The sequence below is a fragment of the Peromyscus leucopus genome, chromosome 9, assembly GCF_004664715.2.
Source record: "Peromyscus leucopus breed LL Stock chromosome 9, UCI_PerLeu_2.1, whole genome shotgun sequence".
NCBI classification, from domain to species: Eukaryota; Metazoa; Chordata; class Mammalia; order Rodentia; family Cricetidae; genus Peromyscus; species Peromyscus leucopus.
Genome location: NC_051070.1, coordinates 71,261,465 through 71,277,620, shown reverse-complemented (window position 1 = coordinate 71,277,620; position 16,156 = coordinate 71,261,465). Strand labels below are relative to the sequence as shown.

The window sequence follows — 16,156 nt, the reverse complement described above, 5'->3', positions numbered from 1 at the left end:
CCTTTGAGTGAGTTTATTCAGTGTGTTGTGCAGACACCTGTGGTGCAGTTTGAAGGGAAATCAGCAGAGGGCGCTGTCTCTTCGGATGTGGTTAATGTCTACTTCCAGGTGGTGGCTTCACATGACAGACTGTCACTGTGCAGAAGGAGGCCCTTGTTTATGAGTGAGGAGTTTCAGTAAGGTCCTGCAGGAGACTTGCCCTGTGAGTTTGGTTCACTGAAGAACCAAGTGTCATTTTCTCCTATGAACATGCTTCCTGACACCTGCTCCATTCTGCTGCTCCTCTTCATGCTCAGTAAGTTACATTTACCGTTGATGATGTCATTTTCTTACAACTCTGGAAGTCTTTATGTTCTTCCTCACATAGCAAAATGATTCCTTATTTATTTATTTATCTATTTATTTATTCATTTTCAGGGAGGAGCAATGGTGACTCAGTGACCCAGACAGAAGGCCTGGTCACTGTCATAGAGGGGTTGCCTGCGATGATGAACTGCACCTATCAGACTACTTACTCAGCTCCTTTCCTTTTCTGGTATGTGCAATATTCCAACAAAGCCCCTCGGCTACTCCTGAGGAGCGCCACAGACAACCAGAGGACAGAGCACCAAGGGTTCCAGGCCACTCTCCAGAAGAGCAGCAGCTCCTTCCACCTGCAGAAGTCCTCAGTGCAGCTGGCAGACTCTGCCCTGTACTACTGTGCTCTGAGGGACACAGTGAGGGGACTGCAGGGGAAGCTGCACACAAACCCGGGGTGCAGGAGGCTGAGGGAGAGGCCTGTGAGGGAGGGCTATGTGCTTTCTCTAAGTGGGGTTTACCCAGCCTCCTGAAAATCAGCAACACATCTCAGGTCAAATTCCTTAGAAACCTAAGAATCTGTGGATATTCTGACAGGATAGGATGGAAGTCATTGCTAGAGACAACCCAGGCTTTGATCCCCTCAAATACTCTTCTCTCCCTAAGTGAGGACTTCTCAGAGAAAAACATCTCCAGGAAAAGCTGGACATGGGACTTATATCTACCATGAAGTCTTACAAAATTTAATGATTTAATTGTCCAGCAATCTTCTGTTCTTACCCCATAAATTTATGATCAAATGAAGAATATAGGCTTTAGTATTTAAAAATCTGCTTCAGTGTCCCGCTGCAAGCTATTTAGATTCTTCCTCTCCTTAGTCCATGTTATAGAGGGTTCAGTCCGACTTGTGGTCTCAGTTACTGTATTATTGCTGTGAAGAGACACCATGACCAAGACAAATTATAGAAGGAATCAGTTAATTGAGGACTTGATTACAGTTTCAGAGGTTGAGCCATGATGATTGTGGTGGCAAGCATAGCAGCAGGCAGTAGCCATGTCCCTGGAGCAGTGGCTGAGAGCTTCCATCTGATCACCAGCAAGAGGCAGAGAGAGGGAGAGACTGGGCCTGGCTTGGGCTTTAAGATCCCGAAGTCCACCCCAGTGACACACTTCCTCTGATAAGGCCACGCCTACTGATCCTTCCTAAACAGTCCACCATCTCAGAACCAACATTCAGATTTTTGAGCCTATTGGGCCATTCTCATTGAAACCTTCACACTCTCCAACAGCATTCAGTTAGTGAAGCTGCTCAGGAAACACAGCTGTTGGAATTCTCAAGGTGATACAGAGAGGCAGCTCCTTCTCTTTCCTGTACACCATGTAGGAGTCAGGCTGCCCACTCTCATAGTTCATTGCACTTTGCCTAAATCCTGAGGATGTGGTGTAGTCAGTCACTTAGGATTAGAGCTAGATTCTCAGATAACTCTTCTGAAATATGGGGAAGGAACAAAAGTGTTGTTCCATTTCAATTCTGGAAAGAAAATACTTATTTAAAGTAAAATGCTCTAGTCCTCATATTTATCTCTCTGTAATGGAAGGAAGACCTGAAATCAATGACTATTGTGTCCCTCAAGAAAGACTCCTAATTGTGTACAAAAAAAGAGCAGAAAAGAAGTACATGCTATCTTACTGGTTAGGGAACAAAATAGAATGTCAAATTGCATTTCTAAACTCCAAAAACTACTTAAATGGCACAGAATAGAATAGACTCTCTCATAAGAGAGCTTGTCAACCTAAAATGAATGCTAAATCTAAAAAAAAAAAAAACCCTCAGTGCCAGGCATGGGAATCTGTGGGTGCCCACAACTGACTCAGTTTCCCAGTTTGAATCTGAACCCTATTTTGAGTCAATAGAGTTCAAACTTGTTTGCTTCAAAGATGTGAGAAAGTTCTGATTAGCCTGCAGAGTCTCCTTGAAGGGCTGTGAGAAAGTCCTGATTAGCCCACAAGAAGGAAGACACTATTAAGCTAGATGCAGGCTGCTGATGCCAGCCAGAGGTACATCGAGATAGCAAATGTCCTTGATGCAAGGCAGGATAGATAGTGGTTGAATGCCTGTGCAGTGCATTGCTATACCTCCATCCTTCAAAACTGTATATAAGCTGGCTGTGAAATAAACTTGGGGCTGTCCTATACTGACCGGAAGACCTCTCAACTCTTTTCTGTCTTCTTCATTGTCTCTTCAATCCACACTCCTCTACCCAGCTACCCAGATGACTGTTGGCAGGCCCCGACAGGAATCCTGCCTTCAAGTTGTTCACTAGTGCTTCAAGTGTCTCTTCCAAAAGAGACAGGCTATTCCTATTGGCTTTGATTGCTCTGAGATTGTACATAACAACCCTTTGCTAATGATACCACATAACTGAGACTTAGGACTTGGAGGAATTCATTTAGAATTGACCTGAAGACTCCTTCCTGAGGATGAGTTTTCAAGTATATGCAAGATTCCAAGGGAGAAAAGCAATACATATTCATAACAAGCTGTATAAATGCTACGAACAAAAGAATACCCACAAGGGTGCAATAGTAGAACTTTTATCTTGGTGGAAACTAAAAATGTATGTTTCATTGGATTTAAGACATGCTCAAAGGAAGGAATTTAGGCCCGATACTGTAATCCTAGTTAGCTACCCATGTCTTGAAAGGTCACAGACCCAAGAGGAGAATCTACTATAGCCACCCTCCAAATTCAATACAGCTTCTAACAGTACTCTAAATATTGATAACTACACACAGAAATAAGTGTAGTTCTCACACCTCATCACAGAAGGTTCATTTTGAAGCGTACAGAGGCCACTGTAGTGTTTGACAACTGGTCACAATGCAGAGAATAAGCGCTGTGACATTTCTAGTTCCAGTTAAGACATCTACAGTGCAATTCCTACAACTAAGGCTCATGGAACACCACAGAAATGTAGCAGTAGGGATTTTAAGAACCAAAGGACCAGGACACCAGCTAAGAGTGTGACATGAGGGAGAAGACTTAGTTATTGCTGATGTGAATGCAAACAGGTATAAACAATGTGGAAACCAGTATGGAGGTTCCTCCAAATGCTGAGAATAAATCTACCACACTAGCTATACCACTCCTGAGGAATTAACCAAAAGAATCTACATCTGTGTAAAGAGATACTTGCTCCCATCTGTTACTGGTCCTGCCTCAACTTGATATGCCCAACTTTGTCCATTCCTCTGGGAGGCCTTACCCTCTCTGAGGGGTGGATGGAGGGGGAAGGTGGGGAATAATCCAGAAGAGGGGAGGGAGGGGGAACTGTGGTTGATATGTAAAATGAAAAAAAAGCCTTTTAAATAAAAAAGAAAGGGGAAAAAGGAGATATTTGCTCTTCCAAGTTCATTGCAGCTCTATTTATAATCACTAGGAGTTAGAAACACTCTAGATGTCTCATCAGCTAATGAGAGAAATCTGAAAATGTGGCACATTTACACAATGGGGTATTATTCAGATGAAAATAGGAAAAGTGAAATTATGAAATTTTCAGGTAGGTGGTTGGAACTAGAAACAGTCATACTGAGCAAGATAACCTAGATCCATTAAAGAAGCATAGTGTTTTCTCAAATATGTGGATGCTAGACTTTATTATGTGTGCTTTATTTGGAATATCCATACGTGTTAGGTTTCAATAAGAGGTCATGAGGGAGAAGGGGATCTTCTGAGGAAGAGGAAACAGAAAAAAAACTGCCATAAATGGGAAAATGGAACAGGCAAGATTAACAGAGCTGGGGATGAGAGGACAGGGTAGAGGAAGGGATGTGGGGAGGGATAACTAGCACTAAAGGCAATCTGAAAAAATCAGTTGGAAAAATCTGTGATAGAAACTTCCTAAAACACATACTCCAAACAAAGTTGAGCCTAGTTATAATCTGTGAGGATAGACACATACTTAGAAGGACTTATGACATTGTTATTTAGCAAAATACCAATAGCAGTTCCCCTAGTGCCTAAGGCCTCTTGAACCATGGGATTTTTGGCCATGTTACAGTACTCGGCATGAATTCCCTCCTGTTGTGGAGGCTTCTAATCCAATCAGAAAGCAATGCTATTCTGTAGCAGTCAGGCCACAATTACACCACTGAGCACATATTACTGGACGTTCTGTACTGAACATTCAGGGTCCAGCTCTGGTTAATACTCTTGGGACCTTTCTTCCCCAGCAGCCTGCATAGGACCTTTCAGTGCTCTGAAACCTAACCAGCAAGGAAGACTTTCCTTGGTAAGTTCCGGGTTGACTTCTCTATGTCATGCAACAGTAGAATGTGGAGGCTTTAGACTTAGAACCTCACCATCTAGTTATAGTGGGCAGCCAAGAACCATGCCAATAACCTGTGTTGTTTTGTACACCTCTATGGCTTCCCTGAACAAAAACTCCCATGCCTGATACTGAGATTGTTGTTTAATAAGTTCATCTAATTTCTCCAAAACTAGATTTATGCACATAAAATCATAATACGAGTATTAATGTGATAAATTATTATACTAAGATATTCTTTTTAGAACATACAGGTGACAAATTATTCAGACTGGAAGAATATTTAATGTGGGCATAATGGAGCATGTGCTCCAGAGTCCCTATACACAAACAGACTCAAGGTCTAAGGAGACCCCAGTGGTATGATCACATGGTCCAGAGTTTTAAATTGTGTTTAAAAAGTAAGACATTTTGAAGACTGTTCTTCACCAAGTACTCGTTACAGTTTTCATTTTCAAGGTGATTATAAAGTTATCATAAACATCTTTTGGATCTGGCTAGAATGAATGACTGAGTTGGACTTATTTATGTTACCTACTTTCATTCATTGTACACATAGGTGATGTCATCAAGATTTCACAGGCTTTATCTAATGGTGTTTTCCATTATGTCTATTTTCCATTATGTCTATTTTCTTCTGTTTTTTTTTTTAACTCAAAGTAATGTTGATTATTTCCTGTTATTTTTCAATGTTGGAATCAGTAACTCCCCTCCCTATATTACTGAATATAATTTGATTCCTTTGGCACAAAATTGTCTCATTGAATGCTAACTGTTAAGGTACTCAATGACTTCATTTTGTTTGACAACATACAGAGAGAGAGAGAAAGAGAGAGAGAGAGAGAGAGAGAGAGAGAGAGAGAGAGAGAGAGAGAGAGAGAGAGAATTGTGGTAGTGGAATTGTAATGCAATGATCATAATTCCTGCCCCCTGGTGTCCATGCATGGCATAGTCTCCTCAGTGGGCAGGACCTAAAGTGTCAGGTGATACTTTTAAATTATGTTGTATTTTATAAGAAAAGCCAAGGGACTGAAGAGGAACAGAGTCTCTTATCAGTTCGATGTATGTTGAATTTAACTTTGAGTTCATCAAAGTGAAGATTGTCTGTAGCAGATTTGCTGGCTTTTTTTAAATGTACATTTATAATGCTTATTTGAGTTTGTACTTCTTAATTTACTCATGTGGTCACACATCTGCAATATTCCTAGAAACATCTACCACATCTTTTTCTTGGGCATTTTGATGTCATTGGGTAGAAATCTTGTAACTATGCAGTGTTCTGATTCCTATGTCCCTGGTCCTTGTTTTGAAATGTGTAAAATGCTGTAATTTTCTCACTCTAAAATATCTTATTCTCCTATTTTGGTTCATAACTTTATATTCTTCTTTTTCTAAAAACAACTTAGAAAGCATTGAGCTTCCTTTGTGCATGATGAAAGCCTTGGATTCACACTCAGAAGTCAGCAAAGACAGGGGGAAGTCTACTGCAGCTGTGAACTTGTTATTTCTCAAATGGGCCTCTAGAGGATGCTCCTTTCTAAAAGGTAAATGGTGTTTTCACAGATTAGAATAAACTCACAGAAACCTTCCTTCTCCACCTACCCTGCCTCGCCCCTCTCTGCTTAGAGCCTCTCCTGTCCCCTTTAACATTACATTACCTGTGTTCTACTACCTACCGCTTTCTCTTAAGCTCTCTCTTCTGGCCCTTGTGGCCATGTTCTAGTTTCCTGGCTTCTGCATGGAAGGGGAATTTAGTGGGTTCTGGGAGGAGTTGTAGGGGGAACAGGGTGGTGGTGGATACTATCAGAATACATTATGTTCTTGTATGAAGTTAAGAGATATTTGTTTTTAAACCTCCTCCAGTAATTCAGTAGGTGTTCTGACAGAACATATTTTATGCAGATGTTAGAGACAGGCCAAGGGAAAGACAGTGTCTCTTCTGGATTGTCTCCCCAGTGTCCCTAGGTTGAAGGTATCTAAATCTGTTAGAGCTTGGAGCAACTTCTCTGTCTACCTCTCCAACTCTTCAGGCTGTATTTGCTTGCTGGGAATCTTCAAGAAAAAGTGAACGGCTTCCTTCACACCTTGGTGACCTTCTGTGCACCCTGAGGCTCAGAGTATCTCTACTGCCTACTGTCACTCTGCTTTAGGGTCTCATCCATAGAAAGAGCACTGTGCTGTTTCACTGTGAACAGAGACCCTCCTTTAGGCTGAGATCCCTACACAGCACTGATGCTGCAGGAGAAAGCAGAGCCCAGATAGGGCCCCTGCCTGATTGATGGCTGCTTCTGTGCAGCTACAGTAGCTGCTCAGGCCCTGAGGAACAGCTACTCATTCCTTGTCCCTAAGTATCCTTTCTTGCATATTTAATACCCTCACTTTGGTCTCCAGCATCTCCTGAAGCTCACACTAAGAGCCAGCCTGTCTCAGGCTTGGAGGGCTTTCAGACTGAGTGCAGGAAAGATGGAATCTCCTCCCACCTGAGAATCCTCTGACAGGGGACTGAGGGAGTTGGGTGCTCCTGTGCTCTGAGTCACAAGTATAGAGCTGAACACCAACAACTGGAGACCTGCAGAGTAAAAAACCAGGGTACCAGTCTCAGACACTTTTAGGCAGTTGGCATGTCCCATAAATGCAACAGTAAAGAGAAAGTGGAATCTTGAGAAACGCTTCATTCCTATGGGATAGATCTTAGTTGCCAATTTTTTGTTTCTCATTTTGCAAAGAAATGTCTGGTTTCTCCTTTAGTAGAATTTTGACTCAGGTTAAAAAAATGTCCTTCACAGCATTTTTCACCTGAGTCAAAATTTCTATGAAATTATCCTACAGTATTTGAAGTCATTAGCTGGTCTAATACTGTTCGAGAGAATAGTGGGCTGAAATGGAATAAGGATGGGTGTGTGTTGTGGAATACTTGATCATTCTGTGTGAAGATGTGTCTCTGTCCTCCCTTGCCTGTCTAAGGCATCTTCTGATTGGTTTAATAAAGAGCTGAATGGCCAATAGCTAGGGGAGGATAGGCAGGACTTCCAGGCAGAGATAAGAACTCTGGGAAGAATCTGATGCAGGGGATTAGAAGTGAGACACAAAGAAAGTCACACATACAGTATGGAGGAGAGGTAATGAGCCACATGGCAGAACATAGCTTAATATAAATGGGTTAATTTAAGTTTTAGGAGATAGTTGGGAATAAGCCTAACATTAGGCCATGCTTTCATACTTAAGATAGTCTCTGTCATTATTCAGAAGCTGGCGGTACAAAGAAAGCAAGGCTATTGCTGTGAGTTATTATTGAGGCAATTGTGTATTTCTTATGACTAGTCTAATTTCTCCAGCAGTCATCTTTATGGGGAAAACCTTAAAATACATTCCTGCATTGTTATGAACTCAAGTGCATTGTCCCCTTCATTCACCACGTGCAATAGCACACCAGGGCTGCTGCCCTGTCACTCTGGATGCAGGACTCCCACATTAGCTTCCCCAGTCCACTTCCTTCTTACGTGGTCATATTTTAAACAACATTTAGAACAAACCCTGACTGTTGCAGGAGTGTTCCAGTTTTTAAAATGCATTATAAACCTATGAGACCATTACCTTACTCTATTGTTATGTTCCCATTTTTTTTTCTTTTACTGCCGTGATTTCACTTCAATACTTCACAGATGAATATTCTTTTTAAAAATGTGTATGAGAGTGTGTCTGGCCCATGTGTGCAGGATTTGAGGAGAACATAGAGAACGTCATGTCCCCTGGAGCTTGAGATACAGACTCTGTGAGCCACCTCATGTGGATGCTGGGGATGGAACTAAGACCTCCTGGAAAGTCAAGGACCCTTATCTGCTGAGCCATCCCTCAGGCCCTAGTAAAGTGTCCTTAGAACATGCATCTGTTTCCTGAGTTAAACTTTTAGTGTTGTGTCTCTGAGTGTGCCAGACAGTGTGAGGTCCTGTTCTGATTCCTGGATTCCTAACTTCCTACAACCCCAGGGTCATCTCCAAATGTTCCTCCTCCACATTGCCACCTCCACTATGCTCTGCCCAGACTCTCAGCCAGGTCTGGTTTGGGAGGGGCTTCAGGCTCACAAGGCTGGGAGAACTCTGCAGTGTCTTTCCTGGCAGGGTTCCTGGGTGGAGCTGACTGGTTGCAAGAGGAGGGACATTCAACAGCCATCCTGACACCACAGCCCAGGCCTTGGTTCCTTGCTTCTGTCTCCAGCAGCCAGACAAGCACCATGAAGAGGCTGCTGTGCTCTCTGCTGGGGCTGCTGTGCACCCAGGTTTGCTGTGAGTCTGGCTGTCCACATTCAGGGGACAGAGAGGATTCTGTCAGCACATGGAGGGTGGGGAAGCAGCTCAGGAGTCCCCACCTTCTCAGAGGACATGGGGTGTGTTCAGGGTTCTGTGGATGCTCAGTGACCCCATCTGTGTCTCTTTCTGTTTCTAACCAGGGGTGAAAGGTGAACAAGTGGAGCAGAGTCCTGTGTCCTTGGTTCTGCAGGAGGGAGAGCGTGCAGAGCTGCAGTGCAATTTTTCCACCTCTGCAACCCAACTGCAGTGGTTTCACCAAAGTCCTGGGGGACACCTCATCAGCCTGTTTTACAATCCTTCTGGAACAAAGCAGAGTGGAAGACTGATGTCTACAACAGTAGCTAAAGAATATCGCAGCTCTCTGTACATTTCCTCCTCCAAGACCACAGACTCAGGCACTTATTTCTGTGCTATGAGTGCACAGTGCTCCCCACACACCTGCAGCCAGTACACAAACCTTCAAAGGTGTGTGTGGCCCTTCTCAGTCATAAGACATCCAGAAACCACAACAGAACATCTGCTTGATTTAATATCCCTATTCTGTATAGGCAGAGTTTTAACCTGGGATAAGCTTTTGGCCATGAGGTTAAGGATTTGGATGCTTAAATTCTCAATATATATTCCCTCCTGAATCATAAACGTCCATCTTAGAACTAACAGAGAAGCTGATGGGAGGACAGAATCAATGTGATCATTTAAGCCGCAGTGTGCTGAACTCACAAAGAATGAGGAGAAAGGGAATAAGAGACAAAGGCAGGCTTCCAGGTGATGTTGCTGTGGACAGGGTCTGGGTCAGTGAGGAGAAAACAAATTGTAGCAACAGAAGAACAACAAGTCGTGGAAGACACAGAGTATGCAGACAGCTGGATGCTCCAGTATCCTTTCTGTTGCTGTGATGAAACTCTGAGGAAAAACTACTTATAAGGTGGAAGGATTTATTTAGCTTTCTCTTCCAGGTCATAGTCCATCATTGGTGGTAATTAAGGCAGGAACTCAAACAGGAGATTACAACAGAAATCATGGAGGAACTCTGTAGCTAGGTCACTCACAGACTCAAACTTATGCAATCCAGGATACTTTCCTACAGAATGGTGCCACCTACAGTGGGCTGGTCTCCATTCAATTCAAAATTAAAAACCAAAATGGTGCTTCGTGTTTTAGTGCTATTTTATAGAAGTCATTGGGGGATAGTGAAGGTATTGAATCTTCTAATTCACTCTTTTGAGTTATCTTTTCATATATTTAACTTTGCTCATCATTGCTGTGAAGTTTTTTAGACAGAAATCTGAATATCTTTAAGAAAATAAAGAGAATAGTAATTCTCTTTACTCAAACATGTATCTTGTTCAGATTCTTACAACTCAATTCTTACAACTCAATAAAAGAGAATGAATGACTCATTGTATACTGAGCCAAATCAGCAGGACCTATGCACAGGAATGAGTGTGTGATAAGGACAAATGATTAGAATGTAGTTAGGGATTGTGCTGTTTAGTAAAGTGCTGGTTGTAGGTTCTCCTCCACCATTCATGGCTTTCATAGAAGATGGAGGTTATTGAAGAAAGCCACAACCAATCAAGATGCAGAGTTGAGGAGTCTAGTCTCAATGGCGATGTCTACAATCTAACTCCTGCACCTAAGGCTCTGAAAACATTGACAAAAGAGGGGGGGGGATATTATAAGAAGCAGGAGATATCAAGATTGCTGTAAAATTGTGTCTGTTAAGAATGTCAGAAGCTATATACGTGAAGACTCACCAACATGACTGTCTAAACATGAGCTGAAAAAGAACAACAATAGACATGCAAGGTTTAATAGACATGGAAAAGCCTCTCTCCTAGCTAATGAGCTACTGGTAACTAAGGAATGCTGATAGTGGGAGACACAAATTTTCCCAGAGAAGAGTTAACAATTGGTTATCCAATACAGACTGGTCAGCCTTGAAAACATACATACAAGTCACATTATATAGAACAGTGGGTTGTATTTATATATTTAGAAATAAATTTATTTATACATACTTAGGCAACAATTATTAAAGAAAGAGGAGAGAAAGTGAAAAGAGAGATAAGGGGGAGTATAGGAAGTTTGGGAAGGAGGAATCAATATGATTATATTATACTTGAAAAAATAAAAGAACGGATAAAAGTGAGTGAAAAACTATAAATTTTATGGTTTAATAATCACCATGTCTACAGCCTATATAAGGGGTCAATAAAATGACTCACGTGAAATCCAAACATTTGCTTATTTTATGAGCTTTACTGTAAGTAACAAGCATTGTCATTTCCTTTTGTGTTATGAATGGCTTCTCCAGAACAAAGTAGTTTTAGGTAAAGTAGAAAGATAGGGAATCATGGGGGAGGCATGGAGAAAACGTTGGAAGGTGGAAGAAAGAAAACTAGGCTATAGCTGACTTCAACAATGACAAAATCTCTTTCCATCTTCTAACACTCAGCACACAGAAGCTGTGGCCTGAGGAGGTCAGGGATTCACTTCAATTTGGAAACCCATCTTGGCAATGTGATGCTGGTTTTGGCAGAAAGGAAGCTGCAGGACTGAAGGGAACAGGAAGAAGCTGAGACTAGGCACTGTGAGTTTGCTTTATCTGATTTAAGTGTGTCCTGATTCTTACCTCTAGGAACAAGAAGTTTGGGTGTGGTGGTGCACACCTTTGTTCCCAGCACTTGGGAAGTAGAGGAAGGAGGATCTCTGTGAGATTGAGGCCAGCCGAATCTATGGAGCTAGTTCCAGGACAGCCAGAGCTACACTGAGAAACCCCATCTCAAAAAACCAAAAAATGAATAAAAACAAAAGCATAAAATAAAAATTAATTAAATACAAAGTTTGTAACTATTTTAGATTTTATAGAAACTCACAGAAGATATTACTTATGTTAAAAAGACTTAGAACATTTTTTGTTATTTATTTCTTTGTTTGTTTATTTATTTATTTGTTAGTTTTTACACTCTACCCTCAGTGTCCTCTCCCTCTTCTCCTTTACTCCCTCCCTTCCACCTCCCCTTTCCCCCTCCCCACATCTACTCTTCCTCTTCTGCTTCTTTTCAGAAAAGGGCAGGTCTCTCATGGATATCAACCAGCCATGGTATATCAACTTGCAGAGAGACTAGACACCTTCTCTCCTGTGAAGGCTGGAGGAAGCAACCCAGTCTGAGGAGTATGGACCCAAAAGCAAGCAACAGAGTCAGAGACAGCCCCTGATCCTACTGTTAGGAGTTCCACAAGAAGACCAAGCTACACAACTGTAACCTAGATGCAAAGGGCCCAGGTCAGTCCATTGCAGACTCCTTGGTTGTTGGTTCAGACTCTGTGAGTCCCTATCATCCCAGGTTTGTAAGAGGAATTGCTGAACAGTTTTTTTTTTTAATAAAAAACCTAGAGTCAGAAATTAGGGTGGAAACTGAGAGATCAGAGAAATAGGACAAGCCACAGCCAACCTCACCTTACCAACTCCTCAGTTCCCAGAGAGACCTACTTCCTGTATACCCATGCCTATATCCTTTCTATGCCTGCCATCTTACTTCCTCTCTCCACCAATCTACATCACTTTTCTCTTTCCACCCAGCTCTATCACTTCCTGTCTGTCTGTCCAGATCTCCAGACCTCTATGGTTAACTAGTGTTGGAATTTAAAGGCATGTGCTATCACACCTGGCTCTGTTCCCAGGGTGGCCTTGAACCCACAAAATCTGGATGAATCTCTGTTTCTGAAAGCTGGGATTAAAGGTGTGTGCTACCAATGCCTGACTTCCATGCTTAATATATTGGCTGGCTTTTCCCTCTGATCCTCAGATAACCTTTATTGGGGTCCACAGATAAAATATCATCACATTTCCTCTTTTTTGTCTAATATAAAAAGTTATAACTAATATAAGAAAAACTGTATACAATAAGTAAAATAAATATATACAATATATACAGACAATAAGTACATCAACAATGTCTAGTACACTTGCATTTGACAAATTCAGTGAAAATATTCCATCACATATCTTATCTTTGTGAATCCAGGAAAGTTATTTAGCTTCTCTGAGACTGTGGATTGTAGCATAGTCATCCTTTACTCTACAGCTAATATGCACTTACAATGGGTACATATTATGTTTGTCTCTCTGGGTTTGGGTTACCTCACTCAGGATGATCTTTTCTAGTCCCATCCATTTGCCAGCGCATTCCATGATGTCATTGTTTTTAGCAGATGAGTTATGCTCCATAATGTAAACAACAAAAGTTGGTTATTTAAAAGTTGTATTATGGTTTATATTGTGATCTTAATGAGATCTTGGAGATGAACCATAAAGGAAAGATTATGGCTGAATAAGGCTGTTTGTCTGTGTCAGGGTGACAAGAGGTCAGCTGTGATGGTGAATTTGTCAACTTGATGCAAACTGGAGATACCAGGAAGAGGGAACCTCAATCAAGGACTTGTGTCACACTTCTTTGGAGGCATGTTTGTGGACATCTTCTTATTAAAAATTGACATGGGAGGGCCCAACCCCCAGTGAGCATTGTCATCCCTGGGCAGGAGGTCTGGGTTATATAAAAAACAAGATGAGCCAGGCAGGAGGAGCAAGTTAGCCAGCAGATTTCATGTATGTTTCTTACCACTTTTCCAGTTTGAATTCCTGACAGCTTACTTCAGTGATGGACTATGATCAGAAATGTAAACCAAATAAATTATTCCCTCCCCAAGTTTAATTTGGTCTTTATGTTTATTCATCTTAGTGACAGAAAGCAAACCAATTCAAACACCAAAAGGGGTAACCCATTCCTGGTACTGGCATTTTTATTTGATACCCTGTGGTATCTAGTAGATTTATTTATTCTTGTTCCAGGGTAACTCATTCTTAACTCTTCTTATTTGTGTGTGTATAATCTTCTAGAATGAAGGAAATTTTAAAATGATCCATTATTTTTTTCATTATAATTATAATAATAAACACACACTAATTGTACAAAGTAGTTGGGTGTTGCAAAATTTTAGTATAGGCATTTGCATAGATTTCCTGATATTCATCTCTAATTCACCCTCTGTTGTCCTCTCCCTTCCCCTGTCTCTGCTCCTCCTACCCTTACTCATTTGTCTAACTTCAATTTTCAGAGCGTCTTTACTTTCTTTTTTTCCTTCTTTTCCTTTTTTGTTAGTTTTCACATATGAGAACACATGTGTGGTGTGTCTCTACATGTCTGCTTTATTTTGCTTAACATCATGTCCTTCAATACTATCTGTTCCCCTACAGATGGCACCAGTTCATTTTTCCTTTCAGCTGCATTTTGCTCTGTTGTTTGAAGTACAATATTTTCTTCATTCATAAGTTGACAGGTTATACCTAGGCTGTATGTGGGCAATAGTGAATGGTGCTGTAATAAACATGTATATGCAGGTCTCTCACTTATGTGATGACATCAGTTTTCCTGGATAAATGCTCATGAGTAGTATTAGTAGGATCAGTGGTCTTTTTCTCTTCCTTCATTCCTTCTTTCCTTCCATCTTTCTTTCTTTCATTCTTTCATTCTTTCATTCTTTCATTCTTTCATTCTTTCATTCTTTCATTCTTTCATTCCTTTCTTTCTTTCATTCCTTTCATTCCTTTCTTTCCTTCCTTCCTTCCTTCCTTCCTTCCTTCTTTCTTTCTTTCTTTCTTTCTTTTCCTCTTTCCTTCCTTCCTTCCTTTCCTCCTATGTTCCTTCCTGCTTGATTTCTTTCTTTTAATACTTCAGAAGAATAACAGTGCTATTCTTGCTGGATTTAGCAACACATATTCCTACCAACAGTGTATAATGGTAGAATTACAATGAGGGGATCCCTGACTCTCAATGACTTTTTTCTGAAACACTAAATTTGAGCAAAATGGGAAAGTGTTTTCTATGTCAGAAATAGCTTAAGACAAAGTGTCTATGAGGGGTGGAGTCTGTTGAAAGAACTAAATGCCTGTGAAGGCAGATTCAGTGTTCTGTGGGGAGATAAAAGGCCACTGGAGTTCTCCCCAAGCTTCAGTCTAGGAGGAATGGACAAGATCCTGAAGTCATCATTGTTAGTCCTGGCCCTTCACCTAGCCTGTGAGTCACGGAAGAGAAAATTCGGGATGTGTAATTAATGTGGAGGGGTGAGAGAAGTGGGGACAGGACAAAACCATGAGTGCTGAAACCACAAGCAGGTAGTACAACCTGGGAAACTAATGGCATTTGTTGTGTCTCTACACAGGGGTGAGTGGCCAGCAACAGGACAGACATGACCAGCAGCAAGTGCAACAAAGTCCCCAATCTCTGACAGTCTTGGCAGGAGGGACTTCAGTTCTGAACTGCACTTATGAGGACAGCAGGTTTGACTACTTCCCATGGTACCGGCAGTTCCCTGGTGAAGGCCCTACACTTCTGATAGCCATACGATCCGTGTCGAATAAAAAGGAAGATGGAAGATTCACTGTCTTCTTCAGGAAAAGTGATAAACAGTTCTCCTTGCACATCACAGATTCTCAGCCTGGAGACTCAGCCACCTACTTCTGTGCAGCAGGAACACAGTGATCTCCAGGCACCTGCAGCCCACACCCAAACCCCAGCTGAGGCTCCAGCAAAAGCCTGCTGTGGGGCTGAGCCTGGCAGAGGTGCAGAGGGGTTTTCATTTGCAGGAGCAGGTGACAGGGGACACAGTGAATGTAAGGATTAGACTCATTCAGGCCACAGACAGACCAAGGTGAAGTCATGGCTTGTTTTTCTCCAGCATCCCTGTGCTCCTCAGGCACCACTGAAGTTTTAGATCCATTTCCTTAACTATCTTAGTCGAATTGTTTCCTAAGTGGTTGTACAAATGTTTTTCTGTATGGTTGGTTCACACCAAGTGGAAATTATAAAGTTCCCATCATCCTACACTCTTATCAACATGCTTATTAATGTGTAGATATTACAGCACAGTGTCAGCCATTTTGTGCCTTATGTGATAGAAATCACATAGAATTATCTTTCACCTTAATCTCCTCTGATTACCAGGGAAATGGTGATGTATGTGACCACTGACTACATCTAATTGCTCTTTTGTGCTTTTTATATTCCATCTACCTTCAAGAAATTCATGTATGGAAACCAGGATGTACTTACAAGGATGCAGGTGTGTTTACAATAGACAAATGACATGTGTGAGGGAAAGAAGAATTCAATTTACTCATATCATGAAAATATATAATATTTCACTATATAATAATATGTA

General features: G+C 41.5%; 1 pseudogene and 1 gene segment (V, D, J or C); both read left to right on the top strand.

Annotated features, from left to right (window-relative positions):
• The first annotated feature begins 8,793 nt into the window (after positions 1-8,793).
• Positions 8,794-9,423, top strand: LOC119088476 (annotated as a pseudogene).
• Positions 9,424-14,935: 5,512 nt separating this feature from the next.
• On the top strand, positions 14,936-15,477 carry LOC114687487. The segment is given in 2 exon segments: positions 14,936-15,012; positions 15,158-15,477. Coding segments are annotated over 2 exon segments (372 nt in total).
• The last annotated feature ends 679 nt before the right edge of the window (positions 15,478-16,156 follow it).